Below are 18645 nucleotides of genomic sequence, written 5' to 3'. Positions count from 1 at the left end.
CAGAATGCAGAAATGTCTGTCTTTATACCAGCTTACTGTGTTGCATTTATTTTCTTAGTGGACAATAGCTAAAGGTTTTAGCAGCTTCACTATGACCATTGTACAATATAGTTACGGCTTTATATAAGACAGTAAGGCACCTTGGCCTAGTCTGGAAAAATAGGCAGTCCTTTAGTCAGCTTTCCCCTATTTTTGTCTGATTAGTCAGATAACAAATCTTGGTTTCATATATCAGAGCAGCTGGATGGATGAGGTCCTGCAACAAGCTGGAAATACTGGGTGAGATAATAAACCTCAGGACAAGTTGTACCCACAGGGACTTCAACTGTTCTTGCATTTTTTTTTGTTTGTAAGTGAATACCGGAAGAGTAGAAAATTAAATCAAATATTGGATGGACATTTAAAATTTTCCATTTCAGAATGAAGGTAAAAATTAGTATCTGTGAAAATGTGACCAGCAGGTGGTGCTGTAGCTTGTCTGGTAAGAATAAAAGCTCAATTTTAGGACGGCATGCAAAATCTCCTTGACAAACTTTAATCATTCCTGTGTTCCAAAGCCGACTGTGAAATGTCCCATCAGTAACATTCGGTCAGGCACCTGTATTTAACTGCTCACTGTTTTTTTTTCCTGTGTGGTTCACAATTACGTTAGATGCTTTAAAGCACCTTTTAACTTCATCAACCCCTGACTATAATAATTAAAGGTAACACTTGAATTAAGTCTTGTGAACAGTTATGAAGAAAATCTCATGTGATAAAAGCCCTTTATAGACATGGAATAAATAATATCGCTGACTTCAGAAAGCGAAGGTCACTTTTCTGTTAATGTTCCTCATGGCTTCATTCAGGCATCGGAGAAAGCCACGGTCTTCACGTGATGTTTGTCATTCACGTGGGATTAAAATGATGTTTAATACACTACCGGTCAAAAGTTTTGGTACACTCCAATTCTTCCAATTTTTTTATTGGAAATTATGCATGTTAATGTTGCATTGTACTCTGAAATTAAACGATAGAACAAATAAACAAATGAAGTGGAAAATGTACCATTTAGACACCAAAATGTATTCTAAAAGTCAAAGTAGCCACCTTTGGCAGCCAAACACACTCTTGGCATTCTTTCCACGATGGAAATCAAATATTCTTCAGAAAGTTCTTCCCAGCTTTGTTGCAGAAGTTCCCATAAATGTGTGGCTCTTGTAAGCTGCTTTGCTTTCACTCTTCTGTCCAGTTCATCCCAAACCAGCTCCATGGGGTTTAAGTCTGGAGACTGTGCTGAACACTCCATGTTTTCAAATGTACCATCTTGTTCTTTTTTCCTAAGGTAGTTCTGGCATAGCTTGGACTTATGTTTTGGGTCATTATCTTGCTGTAGGATGAACCTCTGACCAACTAGGAACATACCAGAGGATACTGCATGGTGCTGCAGAATGCTGTGGTAGATGTTTTGGTTCAGGGTTCCTCTCACTCTGTACAATCACAGACCCTGGATCCAGTAAAACAGCCCCAGACCATCACGCTTCCTCCTCCATGTTTGACAGTTGATGTCACATACTGAGGAACCATCCTTTCTCCTACTCGACAGAGTACAAAAGTCCTGCGTGATGAACCAAAGATTTCAAATTTTGATTCATCAGTCCATAATACCTTCTTCCAGTCTTCAGTAGTCCATTGGTGGTGTTTCATGGCCCAGACAAGCCCCTTTTTCTTATTCTGACATCTTAGCAATGGCTTTCTTTCTACAACTCCACCTGTCAAGCCTGCAACTCCAAGTCTTCTCTTCACAGTTGAAACTGAGACTTCTCACTATGAAGCTGTGTTTGAAGCTGTTGTCCTGTGAGCCTCCTATCACCAAGCTGTTGACTCTCAGAAACTTGTCTTCTGATTCTGTTGTAGCTTTGGGTCTTCCAGACGTCTTCCTGTCAGAGTTTCCTCCAGTTTCTGAGCCTTTTGATGATGATGAAAACTCTACTCACTGACACCTTGACTTTCTTCCTAATTTCTCTGTAGGAAAGAGCTACATTTTCTCGTAAGATTGCTGATGCGACAGATAACTGACGAGGGTGCTCATTCATACATGAAGATGACATATTCAGTTGCTGTCAGACAGCAAATGGAACAGAGTGCACGTCTGATAGGGGCTATCGAGTGTCATGTAAACCTTTACAAAAAACAAACAAAAATAAAAATAAAATCAGTGTTTAGTGTGACCAACCTTTATATTTAAAACAGCAGAAATTTCACTTGGTACACCTGTACAGTTGCTCTGTGGACCCTGACCTTGTCTTCTTATTCTTCTTGAGGCTAAGTATAGTTCTTTAAGATTGGGGGTCTTTGGTACAGAAGGGTCAATATATAATTGCAGAATTTTTGTAACATAGTTGACAGGTATCATAGTTGACATTTTTGCTGTTTTCAGGCCTAAAATCAACATGGCTGCCTATAACCAAAACACTACATGGCATTTTTAGGGAAAGATTCTTCTAAATATTATATATATACAATTGAGTAAAATTGAAATTGAGAGTTATTTATGAAGATATTGTAGTAAACCTGTTGACGTGATAAATCCACACTTGACTCAAACACTACTTTATATTAAATAACTGAGAAAGCCTTGGAGTCTTGCCAGTCTTTTCTTCAGGAGGAAGTTACATCAAGTGGAGCAGGTCATGTGATATGGAATTAACACACTTCCTTGAGAGGTGTTTTTGTAATGGGTAACTTAGTTGATATGCAGTCAAAGTGATTTCTCGGACACAGATACAATTTGTTATTTTCCATATGAAATCTGATATATTGCCAAAAAAGAAATGTCTGTCATAAAATATTTTGTCATCAATCAGACACCTCCTGATGATAATGCATCATGAATACAATCTGAACATCTGTTTTCAGACATTACTATAATGTAACAATCAGTAGCCTCGCTTTCCTCTCTGCAGCTGCTGAGCTTAGTGTCTGTGTTCCCACTTTCTCTGTTTGTGATGAGCTTAGTGAGCAGTTAGTTTCAAGTCACACTTGTACATCTCCTGACCTATAGCTGCACTGTTCTCCAGACTGGTAACTGCTGGGAATCTCCACTGATAAACTGGTGTCTTCTTGCTGGGACACCTGCATGGAAACAAGATCAGATTTCACAAGACAGAGGTGTTGAAAAAAACGAAGTACTTTTTCATACTGTACAACCTGTTCTCTTCATCGCGGGCTGTGTGTGTGGTTATGTATATGTGTGTCGATGTTGTATAATTAGGCCTACAGTTAAGCCTATAGCCCTGTGGACATCTTCAACAGCTGTTCAGTAGCATGACACATTGTGCTTAATGGGGAAGCTGGATTCAGGTCGATGAACCAATGACCGAATTCCATTTCAGTATCAAGATCGCTGTTGAACCATGTTTGTTTGGTACAGATTCTCAACTTGAATTCTACCCCAGCTGTCATGTTTAAAGAATTTGATTAAATTCATCTTTTTGCTTTATTTTTTGTTGATTGCCGTATCCTTTTTTCCAGTGTGGCCCCTGGCTTCGAAGCAATAAAGGACCAAAATGTCTGTAACAAGATCATGGTCAAACTCATCCAGAACTACAGCAGCATCTTTGAGGCGAGCACAGACAAAGTCGAGGAGGACTGCTCAGAGGAACAGTCGACGCTTATCATTGTCAAGGTGTTGTATACTCCCTGCAGCGCCAGATGCTAATGTTTGTATGAAAGAGATGTGTGTTGGTAGCCAGTACACTGTTGTGCAGCTGGTATGACGATAACAGTGAGTCACATGATGAGCCCATGCATTTTGAACAGTATGATTCCTCTCTGGCCTGTGACCTCACGGTGTCCATCCACTTGGAGGAGTGATGGTTTATAAATATGAGCTTACATAATGCCAATACAAAATCGATTTAAAATGGATCCTTTATCACAGCCTCGCAGGAAACACTTCTCCACAGGTGGCTTGAGTTTGAGTCTCTGGTTGTTTATTTCTATTTGCTGCCTTGATGGCTGATGTGTTTATTGATTTGCTGGTTTGTCTGCTTGGCTGGTTTTCTTGGCAGCATCCTACTGCTGCATCTGTTACTACCTCGAGAGCAGCGGCAGAAAAATGTGAGCCGTGACTGCAAATCTACTTTCATGAAGAAACTGAATCTTATCATATGATCTTAGACTAAATGCAGATATCATTTCTATCCAGAAAACAGCTACAACTTAAAAAAAAAAAAACTCATTTGAATTGAACCAGTTTGTTTATTGACTGGAAAACATGTTTCCCAAATTCAGTGTCGATGCCACCATGTGTCAGTTTTTCACGAGTCAAGAAAAACAACTATGTTTTCATATTTTTGACAATGTGTAGTTCAGATAATCCAATGATTTTTTTAACTGTTTTATTAAAATATAAGAAGAATTTTCTCAACACATTTAGAAATATATAATTCTAAAGTCTATATGAAATTGGGTAATTTTTTTCATGCTTTTTATTTCTAAGTTTTTTTCAAGGAACATTTACAGAACAAGGAACAGGAGAACCATATTCCCAACATCAACAAGATTAATAATGACAAGAAATAGAATTAAAATAAATAAAATAAAAATAGAAAAAAATATTGAGTAATACAGTAAATTAGAAAAATAAAAATGGGGGGAGGGTCTTGGAATGAATTGCAAGTCTGTGCATCACAATAACAGGGTATCGCAGTGACAATAGTAGTTAATGTTTGTGGCTAAATACACACACCATTTTCTCCATTGTTTTTCTGCTTGGTCTTTTTGGAGTCTTGTAGAGTAGGTCATTTGCTCTGGAGTATGCAGCTACTTAGCAATATTGACACAGTAGGCTGTGGTAGGGCAATTTTTCTGGAGTCAATGTTTTGTGATTTTTTTTTTTTTTTTTTTACTTGCTGCCAGCAAAAAATCGTGTACTTTTTGTACTTGATTTATCACCACTACTTCGGTTTTTATTTGGACAGTAACTTCTCACACAAAATTTTAATTTTTGTGGTGAAACTATGATTTAAAAAAATAAAATATCTGATTCATTGATTTATCTTTCTCTTTTCTGAAAAATAGTACAAATAGAATATGATGAAACATTAAAAGAAATTGACCTACAGAATAAACAATGTAGAATAAATGTCCCAAACATTGTACAATCCCTCAGTGTCTTTAATGTAGCTGCCGCTTTGCAAACATATCACTCTTTTGCATTTTTCCACCCACAGGGACCTCACTGGAATGTAAGATATAAAGCAAACCCAGACCAGAACAACTAGAGAACTGCTGTTGTGCTTTGATCTGTTTCAGTGACACACCAACCACCCTAATTAGCATGGAATTCTTATCATTGCTTTCAATTATTTTTACCCACACGTGCACTAAGTGTCACATGGAGTTACAGTAAACAAAGGTTAATTTGAGCACAGTAAAGCAGATAAAATGAGAGGCAGAAATAACTGCAGCATGAGTATCTTTTCAACTATCACATCATAAGCAAAACTTCAAAACCTTGTCAGAATTTATTCATACATATACATGGACATCAACATCTACTGTTGAACGGTGACTTTGTTGGATGTGTGAAACGTGACATTGGCCTTCTGATGACCAGGCAGCGACCATAGGACTGAGCTCCACATGGGTCTGACCTCTCACCTCTTCTGTCAGGGTACCTCTCCTGCTATTTTTACCACCATCAAACATAGTGTTGATTAACTGATCACTTCATGGAATCCCAAGGTGCAGATTCCTACTAGCAGCAAAATTAATCCTGTAAAAACTTTGACAATATTGGGTTGGGGTTTTTTTTTGATTGCATTTCCAGTCACAAACATTTGTGCTGTGCTGTGTTGTGAATACCTGTAGAGGCGCTGCCACATGAGACCCCACTGACCTATGGGAAACCCGACGGTCAACCAAGATCATCTTACACGCAAACATGCACACATATACAAAAACACTAACCCATACGTGCACATATACACGGCCTGTGGAGGCCCCTTGACCTTCCTTGTCATGCCTTTGAACATTTGATTACTGGTTTTGCCTTCACCTTCTGTCACAAAATGCTGACGAGCAGGAGGTGTGCATGGAGGTCTTTATGTGAGTGTTTATGTGCAGCCATGTTGTTAGGGGCTCTCAGAAGGAAAGGAAACGCAGAACACACATACCTATAAAGGCATGCCCTGATTCCCTGAGAAGAATAGTCCACAGCTGCTGCATGTATGAATCTCCTGTTGCAATCACAACTAGAAAACAACGCTTTCTGCCCACTGTGTCTAAGACACATTACAAATGTCTTCTTTGTCTTCAATCTGCTCACAGGAGGCGAATGTGACGAATGCAGAAGCAAAGAAGTCAACCGGCCATCTCAATGCAAAGACACCGACACCAGCTCCCAGGATGAAAGTGCGTGTTGGACTTTTTTCAGTAGCAGGCCTGCATGTGTGCGTCTTTGTTTATGCGTTAATGCTCGGCAGCGTACCTGTTATGGAAGCTTTTGTTCGAGTCTGTCTGCTGTGAAATGCAGTATTGTTGTTTAGGCCTGACATTCCCAGGTTAAACTTGCGTCAACCCTTTAAATTCCCTTACATAGTCCTTTTTAACACCAACCATGTGATCTGTGTGATGTGATTAACATAGCACGGGCATGTTTTGGAAAAGCTGTTTTCCAACACCAAAGCCATTCCTGTGTGCGTCTGTGTGGGTTTCTCACAGCTTTAAAGATGTTATCAGTGTCAGCTGACTTGATTTTTCAGGTCACTCTGCTGAATAGTTGATCACTTTTTGGTTTTAACACAACGTCATGGATTACCTGCCTGTATTTGTTTGTCGGATAGAGATATTGAAAGATAGCATGATTCAGATTTGCATTTATTTACTTGCTCTTGTTGATACTATGGCAGGATAATCTAAATTTATTGATTATTTATGTTGTATACTTATTTGAAGCTACAATTTGTCAGTAAAACATGTTTATTTTCCCATAGTGCATGAAGTGTAGCTATTAAATTGTGTCAAAACAATGACAGAAAATGTAGAAATAGCAGCTTGAGATTGTCATAATTAATGCTTTTTACACCAACCGTTAAAGTAATCAGTATTATAATGCAATCCAACCTGTTTTCATTCACTCACCTGTCCGTCATTGTTTATAATGTTCATAGCTTGCTATGTATATGCAATCTTATGGACCATATTTAATCTACTTTGCACTGTAAATCTCATTTTGTCTTACTGCGATTTTCTTCCACATTTTTAAAGACTGCACCAGGAAATGCAGAACATCGAGACAAACCCTCTGCTACCACTCCACAGGCAACAACAAAGAAAAAGAAGGTACAGAAAATAGCCTTTTACTGTCAGTATGATTAACTGTGTTTGTTTACGGGCCCGTTGTTTTACACAGTTTAGTTCTCACTCTGTCCGCTGAACGCTCACTGCTTCCTTATCTGCTGTATTGCCCTGGTGCTAATTAGCCTCCGGCTATCTCTCAGACAGCCTCTGATGCCTGTGGCCTCGCTACGTGGTCACATGATGTGATCTGATAAAGGCAATCTGCTGCAGGAAACAACAATGCGCTTATTTGCAGGGAGAGACAAACATGGGCTCTGGTATGCTATTACAACTGTGCTGCTACAGATGAGCCTTGTCACAGATAATGGCATTTGACCATTGATTTGAGTGCAATTAAAAGCTGGAAATTTCCTGTTTGTGCACGTTTTAGAAATTGAGCTCTGGGATCATTAATTTAAATCAAAAAGGTCAATATGAGAGCTACATTTATAGTAGAAAATCTTGTTAAGTTTGAAGCGCTGATCATGTGATGCCATGAAGTGGAAAAATAGCTGATAAAGTTTATATTTTCATAATTCTTTTCACAAATAGAGGTAAAGTGACTAGTCATTTCTGATTTCTTCACTCAATTTCTTCAGGATTTTAGACACACTAAAATGATCTTGTTGTGGTTGTTTGGAAGGCAGTTTTAAAGCAGATCTGGGGTCATAAATGGGTCGTTCATATCAAGACTGGTGTCGCTGTAGAGATAAAAGAATGCTGACTGATAGCAAGATAAGCTCAGGAGGATAAAGACATCCTCTACTGACTGACGTTTGTTTTATTTCATAGTCAGTGAGAAAGCTTTTGGTTTTCGCTGACCTGGTATGTAGAATATTTGTAAATGCTTGAAGTTACTTTAACCTTTAATCACAGGAGTTAGCCCCTCAGGCCTCATTGTGCCTGACCGGCTCTACATGTAGTCAAAAAAGTCACTGCAATTGGTCAATGTTCACGCCCGTTCTACATTTCTACCACCCACCTAGTTTCCCTTGTCTCGACCAGCTGTATCCTCCTCTTCCTCCTCGTAATTCTCTTCCTCATGATTGTTCATGTCATTTCTGTGATCTCCCTCCTTTCTTGCTCCTTACTGGTGTTTTACTTCGTCCTGTTCTATGTTCTCTTCGTTATACGGGTCCTCTCCTTCCTCTTCCACCTCCTTGTTGTATTGGTGTTTTGTTCTAAATATTGTGACATTGTGAAACCAGTATTGCCAAAAAAATTCAGCATTCATGATGACAAATGAAAAAAAAAAAAGACTCCACAAACAACAACCGGGAGAATGTATCTGAACAATTAATTTAAACTGTATCCACGACTGTATAAACTAGCTGTCAGATGTTTTTCTTACTGACATGAAGCACAATGTGTGTTAAATATCACAAGCGAAAGATCAACATTTGGTCCTCCTAGTAAGGACAGAACAACAATTAATCTAGTGAACATACACAGTGTCTGCACCAGTAAGTAAAGCTACAAACAGAAATGCAACAGCATAGAAGAGTTCACATTATTCCTTCAGGTATGAAGCAGTTATTTAACCCTTAGATACACAAGTGATTGGACATAAGTGGGTCAAAAATGACCCGTATAAGAATCAAAGAGTTTTTTTATCCCATTTTTTGTCATTATGGTTGAGAATAATATTTTTTTATTATTGTTTGTATTATATTTTTGTCCACACAAGAAGGATTTCACGTTTGAAATATGTTTATTTTTAATTTTATAACAGATTTTGAACATTTTGATGATTGAAAAAGAAGAATATTACACAGAACAGCAATAGAAGAATGTCAACATCCATTTTGTTAGCATTTTCCACTCTTCTCCAGCTGTTGCTGCTCTCCGTCCCTCCAAGTTTGTGCATCACATCTTGTATGGTATTATCAGTAATTAAGAGCTTGGGGTAGTAATATAAATATTATAATTTCTTTAAAAGTATTAAAGGTAACTTAAAAATTTAAATGGAATGATATCAAAACCATGTTTTTTGAGGAATAGCTAGAATATGAAATGATAAAAACTTTTCATTACAAAGATATTGCAGCACAAAGACCTCACCAGGTCACTTTTGACCCACTTATGCATCTAAGGGTTAAACATTAGTGAGCATAATGAATAGCTTTGTCAGTCAAAGTCAAGTCAAAATTTATCTGAAGAGCATTTTCAAAACAACCCCAGTCGACCAAAGTGCTACACAAGGTTAAAATACCAAGATTAGCATTGAGCTGACTACAGAAATTCTACCGAGGCTTTCCGTTTGTTTCTCTGTCAGCAAGATTACAGAGCTGAATTTCATGGAACTTGGTGAAGAGGTGGAGCACGTCCAAAGGAAGGATACATAAAAGTTTAGTGCGGATCTGATCACTTTCTTTAAAATTGCAAGATATGGCTTTGGCCTTGGCAGAGGACTACGCTCTCTAAGCGCTCCTCTAGTTTTCCTTATAAATAGTCCATTTTTTACTAGAATGTTTGTGGTTTTGTCCAACCAATAGTCCAAACATCAGAATAATTTAAAAGATATAAAAAAAGTAACTACATATTGAAATAATTAATTATATTTATATATTATATTTCTATTATTATTTTTTAAAAAGCCTTCAACTTTCCAGCTACTGATTCCTAAAGATAAAACTGATGCCGTGAAACTAGATACCCATTGCTGTCAGTAAAAAAACAACAAAAAACAAACGGATTAGAGAACTGGCCTCCTTAATGATTTATCAACTGATTCATCATTGCTCTAAATATTAACTTTTATAGCTGCATTTTCCAAACAATCCTGTACAGATTTGCCATCAGTTCTCATTACCAGTAAAGACAAATCTTTTTTTTATTTATACATCACAACTCACACATTGTTGCCAGTGCTGCAGCAGTTACTGTGGCATTGTGAGGTGCAGATGTTGTGAGTGTTTAAATTTTACAGTATTCATTAACCTCAGGCCTGGTTTAGTAGTAAAACACACAAATAACCACACCCACTTGCTGAAATTAGACAGCCCTAAACATGCCTGTTTTATCTCTAGTTTGATTGATAATGCACCCGTCAATAACAATAATGTTGTGTGATTAGCAAATATTTATGTCTTCACATGAACTTTGGACTCGGTTGCTTTTGCAGAGTGTTACAAGCGCCTTGTTGTTAATTAATATGAGGGTCATTCCAGAACTGGAGGACATTTGGGCTTCAACATTTTTGAAAAATAAACCTTCTGTTTACAATTTTCTGCTTCATATTCATCAACAATAGGTAATAAACAATGAAAGGCTTGATTGGCTCAGCTTACACATCAATGGTACCATTTTTATTCCATGTTTTATTTGTTGTTTGCTAACCCTACTCTAATCACAGTAACAGGGTTGCTAATCCATGCTAATGTTAGCTTTTTCTCAGTAGTAGAAGCTAGATATTTAGCTAGCTGTTAATGCTGATAAAGAGGACAAACTTACTCATGGAAAAAAGTAAAACAATTTGTCTTATCCTGATGATATGCATAACAGGGTTGCATGAGGTAGAGTGAGGCATTCAATCAAGGCTGACAGTGTTATGAAAAATAGAAGAGAGGACATAGCTTTGCTCTACACATTCTGTAGGAAAACAGTTTGATGATGTTAATTCCAGCGTTTCATGTGATTGACTGTTTTCATTTTTTTTCATTTATTTATTTTTAAAATGGGACAGTTCGTATTAATGTACATTTCCATGTAAATACGAGAGATTGTAGCCATACGGCTAATTTCCACCTCAAGTCCCATTGGCAGATCAAAGATAAAGAATAACATAAAACCATAACTGAACAAAGACATACAAAAAAGAAAAACAAACAACAAGCGATAACACATAGTGGGCATAACAGACAAAAGCTGGGAGACCAAGGCAGCTACCAAGCACTAATTAATTAACATTTACACATGATTATATTGCAAATATCTCTTTGTTGCTATTGCACATATCCCTCTATCATTACTGCACATTGCTATACTACATATATGCCTCTGACACTATTACATATAATTGCATTGCACATTTCCCATTGCCACTATTGCACATGATAATATTGCACATTTCTCTTAATCACTATTGCACAAATCTCCGTCTACATTACATATAATTACTCTATACATGTCCCTTCTAACACTATTGCACATATCCCATTATCACTATCGCTCATGATCCTTAAACACTATTACACATGACTATATTGCATGAAGCCCACGTCTACACATTCAAAACAAATTAGACAGAGTCCTCAAGGACAAGCCCAATCAACGACAAGCAAATTTACACAGTGTTATGATCACAGATCTGATTTTCCAACAGCCAGCTACCAGCTAAAAAGGTTATGCTAACAGGGTTGTTGTGGGACACATGCATAATAATTATTATTTAAAATATTATGTTGATAAGAAAAAATGTTCCCACAATTACCAAAGACATAAGTTAAGAAATAATACAATTATTATTATTTTTTTTTAAAGATTTAAATTTCATTTTAACTGTTATATTTGAGATTCAATTTGGTCATCAGAGGGGTGGGACAAGAAAAATGATATTTTAGGGGGAACTCCAGACTTATTTGGTATTTCAAAAAAATGTTTTCAAGCATTCTTTTCTCCTACTTTTTTTTTTTAGATTTGGTCTCAGGACAAGTACATTTACACGACAACTGCATGCCTTTAGTATTTTGTACATGGATTATTTGAAATTTGATAGACGGGGTGTAAAATGTCGTCCAGTTCTAGAATGACCCATGATATTGCAAGGAAGCCTTCTGTTGCTATGGTCAACCACTTTTTTTTTAGAAACAGACCAAGTCATCTTTTCTCTTTTTAAGCAAAAGTGCTCATTCTAACATCTAATACTTAAAAATGTCAGATGAAAGTAATTGTGTTGGATGTACAAGCAAGAACAGGTATGGATCAGACTGCAAAGACACTTCTGAAAAACTAGACGTGAGAAATGAGCTGTGGATGAATAGAGATCACACAGCAGTGGAGGCTGTTTTCAGGCTCCTTTTCCTTGTAGTAGGTTAACAGAGAGAAAGCACACCAACATAAAATATCAAGTTCTTAATATTGCATTTGGCTTCTCTTGGCGGTCTTTGAAGGTTTTACTCATAAACCTTCAAAATTTAAGTTAGTCCATGATTTAGAAACCAGGTCATATCCTCATTTTGGTCTGTCGGACTTCTTTGCCACCTAGACTATTTAGCTCATGCTTGCTGTGTCTGAGCTAGTCTTTGTGCACAGGCAGAGACAAGAAGCGGGGATGGAGATTGTAGAACGGGTTAACAGTATTCAAACTGACGAGGAAACCTGTGTCTAGTGGGAATGATTATACTTTAAAAAAATTTATATTCCTTTATTTAAGTTGTCAATCAAAGTAAAACCAATCATCTGTTCTGATAATCAGTTTGTTTTTGAATTTGATAGTACTGTTATCATAAATTTGAGAATTTGCTGCTCTTCCTTGTCTTACATTTTAGTAAACTGCATGTTTTAGGGTTTTCGGCAGTTGATCAGACAAAATGCGAGTTTTCATGAAGCTCTGGGAAATAGAGATGGACGTTTTTGTCACTGTTTTCTGATGTACACTACCGTTCAAAAGTTTGGGCTCACCCAGACAATTACATGTTTTCCATGAAAACTCATACTTTTATCCATGTGCTAACATAACTGCACAAGGTTTTTCTAATCATCAGTTAGGCTTTCAACACCATTAGCTAACACAATGTAGCATTAGAACACAGGAGTGATGGTTGCTGGAAATGTTCCTCTGTACCTCTATGTAGATATTCCATTAAAAATCAGCTGTTTCCAGCTAGAATAGTCATTTACCACATTAACAACGTCTAGACTGGATTTCTGATTCATTTAATGTTATCTTCATTGAAAAAAACTGCTTTTCTTTCAAAAATAAGGACATTTGTAAGTGACCCCAAACTTTTGACCGATAGTGTATATTCCAAAGCTTTTTTTTTAAATGGCCATTTTATTCAAGAGGAAAATAGTCATTCGTGGCAGCGCTATATGATATACAAGCATAAAAGCTATAACTCTTTACACAGATTTCACCATACAATGAGCAGCAATGAGTGAATAAGTGAACACTTTTTATTTACTGTTCAGACAAACATAAAATTATTGGAGAATTAAGAAGTTGCTACAGTTTCTCTAAAAATTTTATTAATTACAATAACACAAAAGCAAAACAGCAACAAAACACGGCAAAGAAAAAACCTGTAGTAACATCATAGACTAAACAAGAACGCCTTTTTGCATCTTCTCTCTCTCCATGACGTCTTCTTAACAGGCTCATTGTTAAAAACAAAGCCAATGTCCAAATTCACTTTCCCTTTTTCCACCATCATGGCTTTCTGTGAATGGCAAATTTAGCTGAGTCAATCACAAAGTTCCGACGGGCAAAATCCATACCAGGTCTAGCTAAAGAACTAATTATGTTTATCCATCCATTAAGTGAACCAATGGCTAAATGTCTAAATGGAGGCTGCATCCATGGATTTTAGAACAACCCATTAAGTTCAGCACTAAATAGAAATGTTCCATTGGTAATTGGTGCAAAGGAAAAAAAAGTAAACCTTTTAATTCAACTGAGGAGCCACTTTTAGCATTAGCTGTTTCTGACCATTATCGATACTTAAGTTGTTTGTGTCAGACAAATTTCGTACTCTGTTTACCGCAGCCAGACAGCTATTTGGCTTCAGTCTACATCAGCAGCGATACGAGTGCTCTCCATATATACGAGGAGACACATTCTTTAACATTTCTCTCAGGTTTCCTTGGTTGTGACTTAGCAAAAATGCAGAAGGGTAGTTTTCACAATGTGGCTGTAATTAGGTTAAGGTTCTTTTCCTACACAACAGTTGCTGGTTCACGCTGTTTCTACCCACTCAGGGTCAGTACGGTAAGGCAAACATCAGTCTAACCTAACAGTTTTACAGGCTAACCCCTTTTACCTCCCCTCATCTATTGCGCTCTCCCTCTCACCTCATAAGATCCCTCTTATGCATGTTTTATAGCAACCTGAGCAAAGGTTGAAAGCTCCACTGTGCGTTTCTACACGTGTGCCCGTGTCGGTATGAGCTTGATTGTACAGAAACGTTTCCAGCCCTGTATCACTTACCTCTCATGCCAGCTCACGTTTCCTGTCACGAGACTTAAGGCTCGCTGTCTGTGCCCAACAGGTGAGGAAAGGGAAGAGAGACGGCATGACTCAAGTTGTCCCACAGCCCGGCCTCTCTGCTGGGTCGCCCCACGCAAGGCCTCTCTCCATACCCATAGTTTTGCCGCTGACCTCAGAGCTGAGGAGCCCCAGCCAAGAAGCGATGGAAACGACACCAGAGCATCACCAAGACCCCCCCGAGGCTGCCTCGCACATTGGCCACAACGATGTCAGCTTCTCTGGCAGTACGGAGGCCCTTAGCAGGTCAGTGTGTCCTGTGCATGACCTGAAAATTACAAGCATGAGCTATTATCAGCATTTTGTGAGCTGCTCTACTGGAAGTTAATTAGTAGTCATAGTAGATATTGTTTTGTGAGCTTTTTATGTGAGGTAAAGTTGTGATGCCTCATTATAAGAAAAAAACAAAGAACAGTATAGAATTCAGATACTCTGTGAAATGTTCCCAGCCACTCCTGCAGTTTTATGATTTTATTATGATCACAGTCCTTACTGTGAGCATGACACTTTACAACTGGTGTAAATGAAAACCGAAGGTCATAGAACACAAAGCAAAGCTTCCCTGCTATGTGCCCAACCTTTAAAGTTACATCATTTCTGTTTTGTGATGCCATCTTGCCTCTATGTGGAATATGAAGGGGGACTGTATCAGCGGTAAATAGGCTATGACCTGTGCTTGCACTGGTGATGTGCTGTCAGCCTAGGGTAAGGGTGAAAACTCTTCAGAGACCTACAGCCTGAGCACTGTGGCAATGTGCCCTTGGCATGCAAACAAACCTATTATAAGAAGCTGAAACTGGACCCTCTTAGTGTCGAGTGTCCTCAGTCCTGGAATAGCAAGTCTACAGCTGTGTCTGTTGTTGGGGTACTCGCTATTTCAGCAGGAGTTTTAACCTACTCAGCTGTATACCTGTACACTACTAGTTTTCTGTTATTTTTAATACTCTCCAAATACTGTTTATCCACCATGTAAGTTTTGAATTCAGAATATTATTATTTCTATTTGAAAAAAAAAATAAGTGGAGTTTTTTCTTTTTCAGTGGACAAACTACAAAACATAGTGTGTAGTAAAGCAATAAATGCTATGCGTATGATGCTTAAACATTTGGATTTGAAATTGAGACACCATTCTGGCCTTCGCTGCAACTTGTAGAACACACTGGTGACCTTTATTAGGACATTAATCACAGTTTAAAACTGTGTCAGCACCAGATCCTTTAATGCATTACATAAAGGTTTAGAATGACACACACAGTCACACAGTCATCTTATAAATGGAACTTATTTTATCACATTACGTGGAATGCATGTCAATTTTTTATTTTTTTTTATAGCTTTATCGGCAGTCTTTTTTTTTATCATCTAACAAAAAATCAACTTTTTTCTTTGGTGTTTAGCTTTGAAATGACGAATCTGTGTGATTTAAAATTCGTTGAATCGGAATACCGTTGCCTTTTACTGGAACAGAAATGTCCTGGATACATGAAGGTGCAAAGATGATACTTCCAAGGTGGCATGAGCTTTTCTCACCGTGTCAGGATACTAGTAAATCATCCTGGATGTTCCTAGCACCCCAAAGTTCTCCTAGCCAAGCCGTATTGGATGGCTGATGTAGAGGTAGTGTGACGGGGGACCTCAGCAATGTGCGTCAGTCATCTGAACTCACTGGTATTTACTAATAGACACATGCCCTGTGCAAAATTATCCAGAATGACTTCGCCATCTTTAATTCATTAAAAGCTTTTAGTACTCTCTGGTAGTGTCAAACGGATTGGACCGTGGAGTTTTTAACGTTCAAAAACAAAGCGTTTTATTTGATTTATGACGGAAAAAAAGTTTTTATGAGTTTGTGTTAAAAAGTTTCTGTTTTAAGTTTCTGTGATTTTGACAAATAAAACTTATGGCAAATATACAATCATTTTCCACGAATGGAAATCTGCGTTTCATATCTGTAGCAGCTCTCATGCCTACTCATCAGCTTGCTCTCACTTTCCCTAAGTATGTGCCAGACAAATCTGTGTTAGCACAGTTCAGCACAGCTACCAAAACTGTATTCAGTATGTCCTGAAAGACAAAATGAAGAAAGGATTTTAGATTTTATTCAAACTGAGTATAAAATATAAAATCAGGAATCTAGGAAATTGGTAATAAAGTAAATATATTTCAGTTATCTATCAACTGTGTTGATCAACTTTTAGTTTTGTATTGTGTCTGACACATGGATCCCTTCTTTCCAGGAACTACTACCCTATGCGTTGTTGTCCTGATCGCTCAGATCACACTAGAAATCTAATCATCACTCTCAGGGTTCCCTGTTAGTGGCTCCACTTTTAGATCTTGGTTCATTTCTCTTTTACATCTTTAATGTATATCTACTGTCCTCTTTCGCAGTCAATTAAATGTGTTTTTTGTGACACAGTGCTCTCATCTCTACCTGAAATATACAGTGGTGGAAAAAAGTTTCTGGATACCCTTAAAATTTTACGCAGTCTCAAATATTATCATGAAATATTTGTGGAAAATCTTTTTTGTGTTTCTAAAAAACTAACAAAACTAAATTCTTGACAGTTTCAATATGTCAGTTCTCAACATTGTCGGTATCAAAGTCAACAAATAAGAGAGAACGTGTTCAAAACTGAACAAAAAATAAATATACCATCACATCATCAAATTAATATTTAGTAGTCCTGCCATTAGCATGCAGTAGAGCTCTAATCCTGGCTGACATGTTCCTCACCAGCCTTTCACACTGTTGAGGGGTAATCTTGTCCCATTCTTCTTGAATTACTGCTTTTAATTCTTTGGTTTACGCTTTGAAACAGACCTTTTGATAATCCACCACAGATTTTCAATGGGGCTCATATCCGGGCATTGAGCTGGCCACTCTAAGTCCTGGATACTGAGCTCCTGCAGCCAAGTTCTACTGGTCTTGGACGTGTGGCAAGAGGCATTATCTTGTTGAAACATCCAGTTTTGACCTCAATGGAACATCGCATGTACAGAAGGGAGCATGTGGGTTTTGAGAATGGCACAATACATGACAGAGTTAAATGTGCCATCACAGACAGTGACATGACCAACACCAGCAGCATTCATGCATCCCCAAACCATGATACTGCCTCCACCATGCTTGACAGTAGGTACTGTCCATGCTGGAGATAATGTTTCACCTGGCCTTCTGTGTACCCTCACATTAGCACAAAGCTGGAAACTGGACTCATCTGAAGACAGAATCTTCTTCCAGTTCCTGGCTGTCCAGCTCTTGTGTGCTTGGGCCCAACGATGCTGGGCTAACCTCTGTCTCTCATTGATCAGGGGCTTCTCGACAGCTTTGTAGGACCTTAAGCCATGATCTAAAAGTCGGTCATGCACAGTGCAGGTGGAGCACTGGACACCAACTTGGTTTGACCACTGCTGCTGAAGCTCCTGTGATGTCATTTGGTGGTTTTCCCTTCACATGTGGATCAGGATGCTGTCATTTCTTGCTGAAGAAATCCTTGAACGCCCAGATCTTGGCTTGTCTTCCAGATGTTGGTTTGTCTGTATTTCTGCAGAGTGAATCCAACTGCTGAAGGACTGCATCTGCACTTCCTGACTATCTGGCAGCAGCTGCACCCTTCCTGGCTGAGAATCTGTATCTTCAGGCATGTTTCCTGCGTTAGGTTCCTTGTTTTAGCCATTTTTGTCTCTGATGAACTTTCAAATGTGCTGCTTTATATAGACATGAAGCATGACAACAAAAATTGTGTCTTTTAATAAAAAGCACGACCTTTATTAGTGGATCACTGGTACTAAAATACTCAAATACTCAAAATTTCTTTTGTATTTTCATGGAACTAATCAATTTTAAGTTTTTAATTTCCCTTTTAAGGATTTGTTTAGTATTTTGGCTGTGAATGTACTAAAAGAATTTGCACTTGAAGACCTAAGAGTGATTCTTAATGCAATATTTCACAGAAGCATTTTTTGCACCACAGTATGACACCAACCCATTCACCGCACAGGATTCAGGAGCCAACATCGCAGCATCATGTGAAGTTATTATGCTCTTAGCCTTGCGTAGTCGCATGCTGGGGATGCATACTGGCTTTTGTGTCGAGTTGCCATGGTTCACT

General features: G+C 38.0%; 1 protein-coding gene across 4 annotated transcripts in view; it reads left to right on the top strand.

Annotated features, from left to right (window-relative positions):
- LOC111583083 (protein FAM13A) overlaps window positions 1-18645 on the top strand; it is an 82942-nt gene that overhangs the window by 18069 nt on the left and 46228 nt on the right. For all 4 annotated transcript variants that reach the window (XM_023292013.3, XM_035958046.2, XM_035958047.2 and 1 more), the window contains exons 5-8: window positions 3514-3667; window positions 6316-6399; window positions 7255-7329; window positions 14535-14776. In XM_023292013.3, the coding sequence (XP_023147781.3) occupies window positions 3514-3667; window positions 6316-6399; window positions 7255-7329; window positions 14535-14776 (555 nt within the window). The remainder of the gene's footprint in view (window positions 1-3513; window positions 3668-6315; window positions 6400-7254; window positions 7330-14534; window positions 14777-18645) is intronic.

The sequence above is a fragment of the Amphiprion ocellaris genome, chromosome 4, assembly GCF_022539595.1.
Source record: "Amphiprion ocellaris isolate individual 3 ecotype Okinawa chromosome 4, ASM2253959v1, whole genome shotgun sequence".
Classification (NCBI taxonomy): Eukaryota; Metazoa; Chordata; class Actinopteri; family Pomacentridae; genus Amphiprion; species Amphiprion ocellaris.
Note: the sequence above shows the minus strand (reverse complement) of the source record. Positions and strands in the feature narration are given on the sequence as shown.